At 41.6% G+C, this 16093-nt stretch overlaps 1 protein-coding gene across 1 annotated transcript; it reads right to left on the bottom strand.

The window, feature by feature from the left end:
- Positions 1–1850: 1850 nt before the first annotated feature.
- Positions 1851–12806, bottom strand: LOC307079057 (myosin heavy chain, fast skeletal muscle-like). The gene is made up of 41 exons (XM_079741126.1): positions 12787–12806; positions 11936–11977; positions 11587–11805; positions 11360–11503; positions 11109–11265; positions 10995–11022; positions 10804–10912; positions 10623–10715; positions 10473–10536; positions 10297–10395; positions 10009–10112; positions 9759–9897; positions 9501–9619; positions 8988–9137; positions 8727–8897; positions 8335–8635; positions 8178–8248; positions 7980–8067; positions 7760–7877; positions 7539–7662; positions 7313–7449; positions 6947–7202; positions 6608–6850; positions 6354–6530; positions 6122–6267; positions 5918–6008; positions 5444–5833; positions 5232–5358; positions 4970–5088; positions 4642–4838; positions 4363–4546; positions 4106–4271; positions 3874–3998; positions 3460–3768; positions 3149–3352; positions 2915–3040; positions 2654–2824; positions 2473–2577; positions 2264–2359; positions 2036–2167; positions 1851–1941 (listed from the first exon to the last, which is right to left on the bottom strand). The coding sequence occupies exons 3-41, from the start codon at positions 11791–11793 to the stop codon at positions 1924–1926; spliced, it is 5805 nt and encodes a 1934-aa protein (XP_079597252.1). The 5' UTR covers positions 11794–11805; positions 11936–11977; positions 12787–12806; the 3' UTR covers positions 1851–1923.
- Between the last annotated feature and the right edge of the window lie 3287 nt (positions 12807–16093).

Here is a 16093-nt window from a genome sequence, read left to right as displayed (position 1 = left end):
GTTTGTTATTTTGGTGTTACTTATTTTAAGTTTAAAGACTCCCAGTTTTGTCCTTGTTACTTTAGCCATAATATTTCCTAATTTTGACAAATAATTGATTAGGGTATTAACTGTTTGATGAGAACACAAGTCTTCATAGTTTAGACTTGTGTATCATGACCTTGCTGGTTTAACTTGTTGCAGGTTTCCAATTGATGAAGTGGATAGTGAACTGGTTAATGCTCACTTAGTCTGACCCAATGCCTTGCTTTTACCAGTCTAGCTCCCTCTATTCCGTTTTCTTTTGCTATGGTATTCGTGTTTGCAGCCAACCATCAAGGTCCACCAAGGTCCTTCCTGTTCCTTCCTTTGAAACAATCAGCTTTTCACTGGCCAAGCCTAATTTTTATGGTCTTCCTGCTCTCTTGTAGAGGAATAGTGTCACTAGAGTAACTAGAAATAGAGGCAAAATAGATAGTGGATATCAGTTTAACAAGAACTTTGAAGCGTATAGCTGGTTTTGCTCGTGGGATGTTTAATTTCAGATACTTAAATGTAAAGTATTTGAAAGTTCTTGACTTCTGCATGGGCTTGTTTTTGTCAACCCATGGTGGATGCCTCTACTTATTGTTTCCCCCACCTCTTCCTTTATGCCAAGTGCTATTCACCGCTTTGCTGTACTTGTCTCCTTAGTGACTTATTAAGCAGCTGCACTGACCAATGAGACTCTAGATCCTGCGTTCCACTGGGTGGACTGGTTGGAAGTTTTCTAAACGAGACAATGTTTCTCGTCTCATTTAGTGTCACTAGCGAAAATCATCTTTGCAAGTGTCTCATGATACAATTTCTTCTGTAGTAATTCATTGGATTTGGGGTGGTGGGGATGGGTATATGTTATTTCCCAATATATTAAGGGATGACTGAATGGTCCCTTGATCAGTAATACATTAGTAGTTTGGGCAACCAGTGGCCATTTGATGATCAAAAGTTTAACAAGTGATGAAGAATAACTTATTTTTAGGACGCTTTAGCCAGCAAAATATTTGATTTAATTTTAGAGCATGATCATGGAATCATGATACAGGCATCAAAGTTATAGCATGAGACAATTGGTGTACATGATTCCTATAGGGAAACTTTCACATTGTTGGTAGTTAATACAGAGGAAACAAAGGTGGGGGGCGTAACCATCGTGGAAAGTTCAGGATTGGCCATGACAGAGAAAGACCAAGTTGAATTGCAATACACTATGGGTGAAGTGGACATGTCTGCAAGTCTGCAAGACAGTTAAAAGAATCGACACAACACAGAAGTCTGTTAATTGGCCTCAGTATCAGTCTTCTCGGCAACAGTGGCAATGCAAATGCAAGCTATCCAAGGAGAATGGATAGAAATTATTTTCAATTGACTAGTAATTATATAAACAGGGTTTGTGTAATTTGTATATAATTGTATATTAACATTACGATTTATATTTCCACGACAACAAGGTAGAGAAATTCCTATCCAATTCCATTTAGCTTTGCTTCATTGTTAGTTTTAAGATTGGTCAATTTTCAGCCTCATTGTTGAGGATCATGTTATGTATTGTATTTATTGTATAAGTCAATGGGTTGTATTGGTGACTGATTGCCGTGTGTCATAGTGGCTTTCTACTGGTCAGCTGAGCCATAGTATTCGTTATGTCTGGAACTCTACAAGCTCTGCTAAAGAATCAATGTCCCGATTCAACCTGAAGGACTCTTTCATCTATCTATACTCTTTAGTATCAGGTGAAATGTGGACAGTGTATTCCTGTGTAGATCAACAGTGACTCATACTTTATCCAAAAACGTTTGCAAGGATTACAAAAGACAAAGAACACCAAAGGATCAGGAACAAGCTTTTTATTATTATTCGTAACCGTCGTCATATTTTATGACTGTGATTTCTGAATAAGCAGTGTTACTCTGCCTCCTTTGCCTGTGAAAAGAAAAAAACAGTTAGTTAGATGAACAGATGTTCAAGAGTGAATGTTTGGGTCATGAAGAAGTACCAGTGAGGGTGAGGAGGTTACCTTGCCAGTATCGCGGCTCTTGGCCCTCAGCTTGTTGACCTGAGACTCAGCGATGTCAGCCCGCTCCTCAGCCTCCTCCAGCTCATGCTGAACCTTCCTGCACTTGGACAGGTAGGAGTTGGCCTGCTCCTCCTGTTGGGCCGTTCACAGTGTGTTAGGTTCCAATGGGATCCACTGAAAGCCAGGTCACAACCGTATTCAAGAAGTCAAGGTTAGGGTTTGGCTTACCGCTTCCTCAGACTGCCTCTTGTAGGCCTTCACCTTCATCTGCAGCTTGTCAACCAGATCCTGGAGCCTGCAGCCATTCTTCTTGTCCTCCTCAGTCTAAATTTGTGGGTAGGAAAAAGGTGTAGAAGGTCACTTTAGGGGGTGGAGACTCAAATCTTTTCAATATCTTTTTCAAGATAAAAGCTATGAGTAATATTTCTGTGGCATACCTGGTATGTGAGTTCCTTCACCCTCCTCTCATACTTGCGGACACCCTTAATAGCATCTGCTCCACGTCTCTGTTCAGCTTCAACCTCTGTCTCCAGCTCGCGCACCTTTGGGAAATCAAGCAATTAAACTCAGTTCCTGATGGTCTGGATGTACACATAGATCTGTGGGACATTCTTTTACCCGGGACTCCAGTTTCTGGAGCTGCTTCTTGCCACCCTTCATGGCCAGGTTCTCAGCCTCATCCAGACGGTGCTGCAGGTCCTTCACTGTGACCTCCAGGTTCTTCTTCATCCTCTCCAGGTGAGAGCTAGTATCCTGTTCTTTCTTCAGCTCCTCAGCCATCATGGCAGCCTGAGATCGTAATCATATTGTTAATCAGGAACGTCTTTAAGTAACCAATGATCTTTCAAACATACGGCATGGAATAATGGTATGACCTACATCAGTGATGGCCTTCTTGGCCTTCTCCTCAGCATTTCTGGCTTCCTGAACAACGTCATCCACCTCGCCCTGGACTTGGACAAGGTCAGTCTCAAGCTTCTTCTTTGTGTTCAAAAGGCTTGTGTTCTACAATGTAAATAAATACATTTAGCTTGGTTATGTGTTCATCCATGCATTCCCAATCACCATTCATTTTTAGATCAGTCTCTCATATGTTCTCCAATCTGAATTAACCTGGGAGTGCAGCAGTCCAACACGCTCGCTAGCATCCACCAGCTCTGTCTCAGCCACTTTGCGGCCTCTCTCTGTCTGTTCCAGAGCTGCCCTCAGCTCCTCAAGCTCAGCCATCATGAGGCCGTTCCTACGCTCCACCATGGCAGCTTGCTCCTTCAGGTCATCCGCTACTCTGATGGCATCGTCAAGGTGCAGTTGGGAATCCTGAAATGATCAGCAGGAGGACATCGTGATTAATATCACATGCTAAACCAGTGTTTTGATTGGTGGAATACAAACATCGGTCTTAACAGTGGACTGGAGTCCTATACCTTGAGTTGTCCCTGCACGTTCCTCAGCTGCTTCTGGGCCTCAGCAGCCTGGCGGTTGGCATGGCTCAGCTGGATCTCCATCTCGTTCAGGTCTCCCTCCATCTTCTTCTTGATTCTCAGGGCATCATTTCTGCTCCTGACCTCAGAGTCCAGAGTAGTCTGCATGGAGTCCATAAGCCTCTGGCTGTTCCTCTTGATCTGCTCGATCTCCTCATCCTTCTCAGCTATCTTCCTGTCAACCTCACCCTTGACCTGGTTGAGCTCCAGTTGGACACGCAGAATCTTGGATTCTTCATGCTCCAGAGTTCCCTATAGATATAGTATTGACTGTTAAATTAAGGGTTGGGCATATTTTTATTAAAAATTTTAGAGGAATATATGGAAAGAAAAACAAGACTTCTCTGATTTAATCACCTCAGCTTCCTCAAGGGCTGTTTGGATCTCCACCTTCTCAGTCTCCACCTGCTTCTTGGACTTCTCCAGCTCATGGATGCTCTTACCAGTCTCACCAAGTTGTTCGGTAATGTCAGAGATCTCCTCTGCAGAATTTGTGTATTTTTAAGCAAGATATACATAGCGCTATATGTTCATATCAGCATTTTGCTGAAATGTGTAAAGGATATGTCGTGCTCATTGGGGAACTTACGCTGCAGGTTCTTGTTCTCGCGCTTCAGTGTCTCCAGATGATCCAGAGTTTCCTCGTAGGAGTTCTTCATCTTGAAAAGCTCAGTGCTGAGAGAACGAGTCTCTTTCAGAGATCCCTCAAGCTCTGCCTGTCCCTCCTCATACTTCTGCTTCCACTCTGCTAGAACCTGAATAACATAATACATAATATCATAGATCTGGCTCTCTTACATGATGCTTTGTTGACAGCGTAAAACCCCAAAGAGAGAGCAGTATTACCTTGTCAAAGTTCCTCTGCTTCTTGTCAAGGTTGGCAGCCAGTCCGTTAGCCCTCTCCACATCAACCATGAGGTCCTCCACCTCACCCAAGAGCCTCTGCTTGGTCTTCTCCAGAGAGGCACACTTGGAGTTGGTAGCCTCAATCTGCTCCTCAGCATCCTGAAGGCGCTGGGCCAGTTTTTTCCTTTCATAATAATAATAATAATAAAAATAATGATTGAGGAACTGAATTGTAGTTTTTGAAATGAAACCGACAATAAACCAGTAAATTTGACTCACTTGGCCTCCTCAAGCTCCTCAGTGCGCTGGATGGCATCAGTTTCATACTTGCTCCTCCACGTAGCCACCTCACCGTTGGCCTTGGACATCCCACGCTGCAGCTCAGCCTTGGCCTCCTGCTCCTCCTCAAACTGCTCCCTCAGGAGGTCGCAGTCGTGGCGGGCGGATTGCACACCATGAGCAAGAGCATTCTTGGCCTACAAGAGAGCAATTTGAATTCTGCAATTAGGGGCACATGTCTTCACAACTACAAATGAATATATCTATTTTTCAATCAAACTATTTAAAAAAATTAAAAAAATGTTTTAATTACTTTGAAATTGCCTACCTTAACCTCCTCCTCAACATGTCTCTTCAGCTCCTCCAACTGCTGTGTGAAGGCCTGCTTGCCTCTGGTCAGCTGGGTCACAAGGGCGTCTTTCTCCTCAAGCTGACGACCAAACTCACCTGTTTAGGAGAAGATTTGAATGGGTTTTCACATAGAAGTATGTTGAATATGTAGTGCAGCTAAATCAATTAATCTTGGATCAATAAAAAATCTGTATCTGTCAACAAATTCAGCCATAAGAGTAGAAGGTAAATTAACTCACCATTCTCAGTGAGCAGCCTCGCCCTCTGAGCGCTGGCATCATTCATCTGGCGGACGTTCTCGTCATTCTTAGACTTGAGCTCACTGAGCTGGTCCTCCAGAGTACGGCACATCTTCTCAAGGTTACCCTGGTCATTGGCATTTGTTTAGGTGAGTATGTTTAGCCAACTTGACTCATTCAGTTTTACAATATATGCATTAACTCAATTTTACCTTCGCCTTGGCAACAGCTTCCATGTTGCTGGAGAGGTCGTCAATCTCCATCTTGAATTCGCTCTTCTCCTTCTCCAGCTTCTGTTTGACGCGCTGGAGGTTGTCGATCTGCTCTCCCAGCTCTGCGACGCTGTCCGCCTGCTTCTTGCGCAGAGCAGCGGCAGTGGCTTCATGCTGCAGGGTGGACTCCTCCAGATCACGACGCAGCTTCTGGAACTCAGCCTCGCGCTTCTTGTTCATCTCAATCTGAGCAGAAGTGGCTCCCCCGGCCTCCTCGAGCCTCTCACTGATCTCCTCAAGTTCCCTGGAGAGGTCAGCTCTCTGCTTCTCAACCTTGGCACGAGCAGCACGCTCAGCCTCAATCTCTTCCTCTAGCTCCTCAATGCGGGCCTAGGAATAAGGGATGGGGATGAGGGAATTAATACAGAAAAGCACATTTTTATATTGGAAATTATCTCAACACCACAGGATCACCTGAAGCTCCTTAATCTTCTTCTGAAGCTGAGCGCCCAGGGACTGCTCATCTTCAATCTTGCTCAGAAGTTGGCTGGTCTCAAAGTCCTTCCTTGGAGATTCACAGGGAAATGATTTTATGATTGATGAAAATGAAACACAGTTCCCAAATTGCATTGTTAGTATTCTGAACCATATTATGAATCACTGAAAATGTATATTTACTTCTTGATCTTTTCATCAGACTGCTGCTTATCGTTCTCAAGATCCATGATGGATTCCTGAGCCAGCTTCAGATCACCCTCAAGCTTTCGCTTGGCTCTCTCAAGGTCCATACGAAGCTTCTTCTCTTGCTCCAGAGAACCTTCAAGCTTCATATTTCAACATTTACTTGTTATTATACAAGGTATATGACTCTATACATTAATATGAATTGTATGTTATCAAATGAACGTACATCATCCACTTGCTGTTCCAGCTTTGTTTTGGCCTTGGTCAGAGTGTTGACTTTGTCTTCCTCTGCCTGCAGGTCATCAAGGGTCTGCTGGTGTGCCTCTTGGAGGGCTTTCTTCTCCTTTGACAGCTTGGCAACATTCTCATCCATAGAGGCCATCTCCTCAGTCAGGTTCTTCACCTAATATACAGGATAGAAGGTGTTGGCATACAATGGTTCAAAATCTCCATCCTCAGATGGATTCCATCTTTACAAACCTTGTTCTCAGTGGCGTGTTTCTCCTTCTCCACTTTGGCCAAGGTAAGCTCCAGGTCATCAATATCCTTCTTGAGCTCAGAGCATTCATCCTCTAGCTTCCTCTTCTTGGCAGTCAGCTCAGCATTCATCTCCTCCTCGTCCTCCAATCTCTCAGTTGTCTCCTTAAGTTTGGCCTCAAGCTGGATCTTATTCTTGATAAGTCCCTCACATCTTTCCTCAGCATCTGACAGGTTATCTGATTCCTGTTTCATAATACAAAACAAATAAAAATTCATGAACATTTCCATGGATTCTACCAATCATTTTGTGGTAAACAGATCAACATCTATGACACGTACAGATGCCACTTGCAGCTGCAGATCATTTTTCTCCTGCAGAAGAGAGACCATTTTCTCCTCCAGTTCCTTCTTCTTTCCCAGGGCAGTGGCAAGGTCTGTCTTCATCTTATCGTAGTTCTCCTTCATCTGAGAAAGCTCCTTCTCTGTCTCAGCACTCTTCAGAAGAGGCTTGATCTTGTAGTACACCTTCATCCATGGCCAGGTTTTGACGTTCATGAATGAGCGGATGTTGTACTGAATAGTGAAGACGGCTTCCCTATGGTTAAAAAAAAAAAACATTGTTTTTTTTAATCACACTATCATTCATTGTTTAAAGAATATCTAGTATATGGCACACAACAGGATTATGTAGAATCTTCAACTTGCCTCCTCTCCATCATCTTCTTAAACTCTGTCCTCATGAGGAATCCCCGGGAGAGAGCCTGAGTCAATCCGACCAGGATGGCTAGCTTCTCATCTCGCATCTCCTCAAGGAGACCGAGCAGACCAGCCTTGAAAAACACCTTGGAAGGAGATGGCAAATGGTCATTCATTCTGGTTTTGCCTGAAATCTCCTCAATATATTGAATACAGAAGAGTGTTTGGTGTTTACCTTGGTGTGGCCAAATTTGTATTCATCATGGTTCACGTCAATTGAGCCAAGCAGCTTCTCAGAAGCCTTCTTGTTGTCAATAAACTGTCCCTCAGGGATGACGCTGGCATTCAGTACTTTGTACCTTAGATGAGAGAGGCCATGGTGATGTTTGTTATCATAATCTCACAATGTGGATTTTCAAAGCCCATAGTAGCGTATGATGGTTCATTAATGGTTACCTCTGCTTGAAGTCAGCATAGAGGATTCTGCTGGGGAAGCCCTTTCTGCAGATTCTGATACCCTCCAGTACACCGTTACACCTCAGCTGGTGGATAACCAGGAAGTTCTCCATCAGACCTGTTAGAAGGTATTTTCCCATAATTAATAATATTGTTGATTGATTCATTACCAATAAGCGTCTTTACAAATCAATTGATGCAGACACTGGTGTAATTGTACCTGGAGTCTTTGACTCATTTGGAATCAGGCAACGCACAAAGTGAGGATGGGTGCTCCTCAAGTTGGTCATCAGCTTGCCCAGATTCTCCTGTAGATACACGAAGTTGGGTGCAAAAATATAATGACAATGACTATAATTGACATCAACGATATCTTCATGAAATGGCATTAGATCTGGTTGAAAACATAAAATGTTACCCTGAACTGGGAAGACACGGTTTGCATGGAACCACCCTTCTTCTTTGCTCCCTTCTTAGCACCTCCAGTTTCTGTAATTAAAAATAAAGATTTTCGTATTATTAGTTTTAAAAGGTTCCTGTACATAATACTTGAAAATAACATCCCACTTTTGTACCTTCTATTACGGGGGGATACAGGACAGGCAGCAGTTTAACTGAAGACTTCTGGTAGAGTTGAACCACAGAGTCGTTCAGGGGGTCCTTGTTCTTGTCCAGCCAGCCAGTGATGTTGTAGTCCACTGTTCCAGCGTAGTGCACCAGGGAGAAGTGGGCCTCAGCCTTGCCTTTGGCAGGCTTGGGCTTCTCAAATGCTTTGGTTTTGCCAAGATGCTGGTCATACAGCTTGGCCTTGAAGGTCACATCTGAGGCCTTGGGGAACATGCACTCCTCTTCGAGGATGGAGAAGATGCCCATTGGCTGAGTAGAAGAAAACACACAAAGTGTTATGGTAAGGTGTGTTTGGAACAGACCATGAATGGTGGGATCATCTCAGAATATCATTGTGTACCTTCTCAATAAGCTCAATGCAGGCAGCCAAGTCCATGCCGAAGTCAATGAACTCCCAGATGATACCCTCCTTCTTGTACTCCTCTTGCTCCAAGACGAACATGTGGTGGTTGAAGAACTGTTGCAGTTTCTCATTGGTGAAGTTGATGCACAGCTGCTCCATGCTGTTGAACTATTAGTTGGAAAGCATTTTAATCTCAAATAAATGAGATGTTGAAATCCAGAAATGTTTCAAATAAAAATGAGTTAATGATCAGCTCACATTAAAGATCTCAAAACCAGCGATATCCAGCACTCCAATGAAGTACTGTCTGGGTTGCTTGGTGTCCAGCATCTCGTTGATGCGGATGACCATCCACAAGAACATCTTCTCATAGGTAGACTTGGCCAGGGCACTCACTGAGTTGTGGACCTTTGGAAATACAGGACATTTTCACATGGACTAAAAACGATGATTTATAATGTTTGCTTGTATTACAATGTTTGCAAATTATGTCACCAATTGCACCCCTAAACATCCCTGGACGTTTTTTCTTGCTGCCTCGGGGGTTAGGGGAGTGTCATCAATAAATTGCCTGTTAAGCCCTTTGAGACTGTAACTGTGATTAAGGGCTACAGAAATAAATTGATTTATACACACAAAATTGAATGACCTGAGCTTGGATTTCCTGATAAAGGTAATCTAACGGAATCAGACTTGACAATGCAGTCAATATGAAATCTATACAAATTCTTTATATCTTTTCGATGAATCAAGCCTTGTTATCTTGGTTACCTGAGGTACAGTCTGACCCTTGGTGACGTACTCATTGCCGACCTTCACTCTGGGGTAGCAGAGAGCCTTCAGCATATCAGCTGAGTTCAGGCCCAGCAGGTAGCCGATTTTGTCAGCCTCTGTGAAAGCAATATGGACTATATTTACATCACAGTTTACATCCTACAGTCCCATCTCATACAACCTTTACAATTATGTACAATATTTTACTCCAAATCAATCAAAAGTCCAGCACTATTTAAGAGGAAAGGTACTCGCCCTCATTGCCGTCTGGCTCAGCCTGCTCCTCACGCTGCTTCTGCTTGAACTTCATGTTACCGTGGTGAAGCACAGCACCAGTGAGCTTGTAGATGGCCATCTTCTCTTCATTACTGAAGCCCAGAATGTCGATAGCAGTCTGCATTTAAAAGAAAAGAAAAATCATTTTAGTCCTGAAGAGGTTTTATTGCAGAGTACCTACTAAAGCATGTTCGGAGAAAGAAGTAAATGCAGTGGAAGTCAAGCTCACATCTGTAGCATCCAGCTCCTCTTTGTCATCGATACTAGCCACAGTGATCTGACCCTGACTGCACATGGGGAAGTCGTAGGGATTGCTGGTGATGAGCGTCATCTCTGGAGATCAAAACAGGACTCCATGGTTAGATTTTGCATGTAGTTAGTAGTTGACTTATAATGTAATACATCTTGCTTTACAATGGACAGTTCCTGAGATGAAGCACCAATAAGTAGCTCATTCACTGCTATAGGCTCTCTTGCCATAACGTTGTGTTACAAGGCTCATGATCATCCATCTCACCAATGATCTCAGGCTTGTGGTTGGTCATCATCTGGTAGAAGATGTGGTAGCCTCTCTCATCTGGCAGCTGGAATGTCACTCTAGACTTCTCCAGCAGATCTGTATGATTACATCATTAATGAAAAACGATTCATCCAGGTGTTGAAATGTATTCACCGTCTGAAATGGATACTTACATGTCTCAATATCAGCACTAGCCAGTTTGCCACTAGTATTGAAATGGATCCTGATGAATTTACCCTGTTTTGGATAAACTTTGGTTATACTCCTTCCTAATGATCGATCAAGGGCCTGAAGATGTACAGGCTGAAGTGCTCCATACTTACAAAGCGAGAGGAGTTGTCATTCCTCACGGTCTTGGCATTACCGTAGGCCTCCAGCAGGGGGTTGGCAGCAATGATCTGGTCCTCTAGAGATCCCTGTAGTTTCACATGGGGAGAGAGAATGAGAGGAGCAGTGCTACGAGTCCAGAGCGAACGATTGTCCAGTGAACCAGTGATTTCGTACCCCCATTTTGTTTTCCTTCTTCTTCTCTCCACCACCACTAACTGAAATAGTGGCAAAGTACTGGATGACACGCTTGGTGTTCACAGTCTTTCCAGCACCGGATTCTCCACTGTGTATAGAAACATGTATTTAATAGAAAGTACTCAACTGTATCTTTTAAATACACCGGGTTGAACCAAAGCAGAACTTACGTGATCAAGACAGACTGATTCTCTCTATCTGTAAATGGAAAGTATTACAGGTTAGACATGGAGATCTGTAGGACAGTGTACTGATTTGTATTATCGTTGTGAAGTTAGACATACCGGTAGCCATGAACTGGTAGGCATTGTCAGAGACAGAGAAGATGTGGGGTGGAGCCTCCATACGCTTCTTTCCTCTGTAGGCAGCTACGACATCTGAGTCGTACACTGGGAGCCACTTGTAGGGGTTTACAGTGGCGCAGAACAGCCCAGAGTAGGTCTGAGGGGAATAACATGGCTATGAACACCTGGACCCTTCTGTTAGTACTTCTTATGAGTATGCTGCATTTTACGGAGCAGGCAGGCTATCTTACGTAGATCATCCATGCTGCATAACGCTCTTTGAGGTTATACAACACAGAGGCTTCATTGAGATAGGTCATCATGGCCATGTCCTCAATCTTGTCATACTTGGGAGGATTCATCTGTGTGACATCATCCTCCTTGACTGTCCTCTCCTAAAATAAGGTGGGGAAGGGATTGAGTCATTTTAAATCTTGAAATGGTCACACCGAAATCAATTATATGAACTGCGGTGTACCTCGGCGCCTTCCATCAGTTTCACTGTGATCTTGCCCCCTTCCTTCTTGACGATGGTGCACTTGAGGTACATTTCCTTTGCGTCAGCCACATAACCAGAGGACTTGGCGTCAAAGGGCTTGCTCTGGGCCTCGATCCTCTCCCTCTCTGGCTTACGAAGGTATATGGCGGCCTTGCCGTAAACGGCCATCTCCGCGTCCGTGCTCATGGTGGCTGCTTACTGGAAGGAGATACTAAGTTAGTCTTCCATGTTGAATTACCACCATGTATTATTTCACATTATAACCTGCGACAACACAGCTTAAAATCTGAAATTTCTTTAATATAAAATAAATCTTATAAAAGATCACCTGTTCCTTCCCAGTCACAGAAGAAATGTTAAAGACGAGATCCTGTTGAAGAATATTCATGTTATACATTAATGATGTAAAAATATATAATGGTATTATACATGCTATATATGTTGAGCTTAAGTTTTGCACAAACAAGTTCATTTCATGTAGTTTTAAATTAAATTAACGTTGCATTTCTAGCATCATTATAATTTAAGGATTTTATTCTTAGTAAATAAAGCCTATCATAAGCATCTCACTTATTGAATAATATAATATTGCAGAATCAAATACTTATCTTTTGATTATTATCACCTAGTAGTTATAGTAGTAATTGTATTATCAGCAGTAGTAATATAGCAGTAGTAGGAGTAGTATCAGAAGTACTATATTATTATTATTATTAGTAGTAGTAGTAGTAGTAGTAGTAGTAGTAGTAGTAGTAGTAGTAGTAGTAGTAATGTTAACAGTAGGGGCAGTAGTAGTAGCAGTAGTAGTTGTAGTTGTAGTAATAGCAGTAGTAATACTATAGTAAAAGTACTAGTAAATTAGTGGTAATAGTAGTAGTAGTAGTAGTAGTAGTAGTAGTAGTAGTAGTAGTAGTAGTAGTAACAGTATGAGTAGTAGTAGCATTATCAGAATCGCTTTCCATCACTCAGCTTTACGCGTCATAATTTACAGCACTTCAAAAGCAAGTCCAGCAAATCATTAAGTCCTCGTAAATATGTAATTCATGTAATACTACAATAAATCCCTAAAGCATTAGCGTTAACATCCTCACAGAGCCACATATGTGGCAAGAGGCCGAAAGCATTTTAAAAGGACCCTACTTTCCACTCCCTGGCAGCTGCTGCCTGCGCCGGACTTACCCTGAGATGTAGCCTCTAAGTCTTCCCTGCATCTCCTCATCTCCTCTGTAGATGTCTTTTATAGTTGAGATTCTGCAGCGTGGCACAATCCCAATAAGGCCATGTCTTCAATGGGCTCAGTTACATTTCAATATGCATTTGGCATTTGAGTGGCACTTATCCTTGGGATGCTTCGAGATGTATGGTGAGTGTAGGTCACACGGAGGTTGAATATTGAAAAGAGAATATGAACAATGTTATGTTTATTGAAATATTGCCTCATCGAAAATGTTGAATGTGTTTAAAATGTACTTCATTTCATTTTGTATTATGAATATCAGCGTCTGACCCAAAATATTTTTTAGGGCAAAATAAATGATTAACTACTGTGATGTACCACAACCAAAACCTGTATGTGTTGATGTAAAAGATAAATCCGTCCCACCTGTTGATGCTATAAGAGCTTTTAATTTGATTCTTCTGAATCAAATAGTAACTATTAATAAATGATAGCCGAGTTTATTAATGGATTTGCAGCATTGTATCCATAACTGGCAATGTCCTTTAGGCTTGCTTATGGCATGCAAGGAGCATACAAACTTTTATGACTTCATACCGGAGTATAAGATCCAATCAGGACTTGAGTCTTGGGTAAAGCATATATTTATAAGTTGTCTGAGTCTGTTCAATCACTCAATGTTCTTTCATTATCCGTTGATCTTCTGAACAATGTCTTTGAAATCAAGGTCAAAAATAGCCTATTGTTGTAACACAAATAAATAAGACAAACAGAGGTGATGAATACATGCATGCAATATATAATGTATACTTATACTCATGCAACTATACTTATATGCTTATAATAATATTCATGGTTAAACTTAACACAAGACATTCCACATTGCCTTCTATTTCAATTCTTAAATGCATTTACTTCTGAATACCTGCAATAGCTAAATTTGTGGTGAAAGGGAACTATTCAATGGTTTATAACTGTCCCTGTTCAACAATTATTAATGCTAAACATTAATTATTTTATTTTTATTGACCTGGAGATACCTATTATAAGATCCACATCAGCCGATCATTCTTCTATGGTTGAATGTTGCTGACATGTGTTGGATCAGGACAGAGCCAACAGAGGATTGTGGAAACAAATGCTTCTACAAAACCCTGCCTATTTTTATCTGCTGGCCACAATTCAAGGTTGAGCCTTTTATTTTTTCTTCACGTGTGTGCTCCCCCACTGCCCTGTCAGTCCCACAGCTTATTAACTGTTAGGGTTCAGAGAGTTGGTACAATTTGGTATATTGCTTTTGTTTGCCATGCCATAAAGAGAATGCACTGAGAACATGTCAGATAACGAGGTAAATATCCTTTGATACAGTACTTTGTTAAGTAATTTGTTAGATTTTCTGTACTTCACATGATTTTTTTTAATTTCTGTTCACTTTCACTGTTTTATCACTATATTTATTTTATTTTTTATTTTACTCCAGTAAATTTGAAGTGGACTCATTGTTTCTCGCTACAAAACAATATCCGAAAATAATTTTCATTGTGCCCTTATCGTGCAAATAAATTATCCTTAACAACTTCTGTACTTCTTTTTGTGTTGCTTATGTTTGAGAAAAACTGCAGATCTCACTGACAAGTTGAGACGCATCAAGCCCAAATAATTGTTGGTGGTAAATCATAACGGCATGTCCGTAAGCTACAGCGTTAGCAGCAGTATGAAGGCATCCTCCTCATCCACTCGAGTAGAGCTGCTTACATTTGAACCCAGATAAATAATTTGATACTTAAAGGTGTAGTGTGAAGGATTTAGTGGGGAGGTTGCAGATTGCAACAGACGTAATAGCACCCCACCCCTCGCTTCCCAGTGACCTTAGGAGAAGCTAAGGTGGTCCAGACAGGCCTGTAAGTCCTTACAGTTAATAAGTTAATAATGTCATCGTCTACGATGACATTATTAAGTTCACATAAGTACCAAATGTGAAGTGATGAGGTTCCTTGATCAATTAAAAATGTTAATTAGTTATTATAGAGTTATCTCTATATTTTTCGGAACTCAAAAACAATTTTACCATACCTTTGAGGGAGTTATATAAATATCTACAAAGTAGACACTATATCACAAAAAATACAGACTGTGATTATATTAAAAGAGAACCAACCAATATAAAAACCCATTCTGTTCACCCTGCATGAACAAAAAAGCGAATATCGCATGTTTACAAAAAGCTAATGCTGGAGATGTAAGAAAACACCTTACACATCCAAGGACAATGGGAACAGGAGCTGAATAAAACAGTGGACGATGACATATGTTCGAGATGTCACAGGAGCGGTATGGAGACTGCTGTGGAAAGAATTTGATTTGAAGGTAGTATCTTTATGGTCCTGCAGACACCCCAAGTCATTGGAAACAATTCTACCATTAAATGCTTGAGAAGCAGTGGCATGGTGGGTGAACATATGGTGCCGTATTTTGGGACTGCCCGATTCTATAGTAATATTTTTGGAAAACCTCAAGAAGAAAATTCTGCATGAAGAAATTCCCCTGGACCCGCTCAGATGAACACCTTTTTTTCAAAGTCAGGAAATCTATTTCGTAAGGTGTATTATCTACATTTGAATTGTTTTTTGCAAGTCCAAGTGTTTTTTTCAGGTTCCGAAGAAACAATCCTATTAAGTAATATGTTCATCAACATTTTTCTAATTAATGCTAATTAGACCAATGCTGGCGTCCAGCTAAAGTAAATGCACAATCATGTTTTATTTCCATTATCTAGAACCTCCCATTGTCCAGGTTGCCAGATTCCCTGGTTGTGGCTGTGTTGTGTTGTGGTCAGTCCAGAAAGGTGCTGCCAACATGCCCTTGTCCAATATCAACATGACTGGGAGGACAGCCACAGAATCTAGCTGCTTGGGCCTGAGGGAATATCATAATGAGTTGGGGCTGACATAGTTTCATTTAAAAGCTTAGCTTAATATAGGCTGCAACATGTAGTTGTATTATAGAAATGTGTCCTTGTACATTGAGATTTAGTGCTGTCACAAATTCTTTGTGACTGAGCACTACGTCTCTTAAGATTGTAGCGAGCCTGTGGGGAGCCTGTAAATGCCCAGTTTACAGCAGCACGTATCCAACAGTCACGCCATTCTCCCTTAATGTCTAGGCCTGTAGCCTAGACATTAGGCTACTGTACAAATATTACATTAAATATTGTACTAGGGTACCTTATTTTATACAAAACATTTATATACAGGATTGGTCCACAGTAGCCCTACACCACATACCAATGTCGTAATGCGGTTTGGGTTC

Source organism: Pollachius pollachius (genome assembly GCF_949987615.1).
Source record: "Pollachius pollachius genome assembly, chromosome: 8".
NCBI classification, from domain to species: domain Eukaryota; kingdom Metazoa; phylum Chordata; class Actinopteri; order Gadiformes; family Gadidae; genus Pollachius; species Pollachius pollachius.
This window is presented reverse-complemented; position numbering and strand designations above follow the sequence as displayed.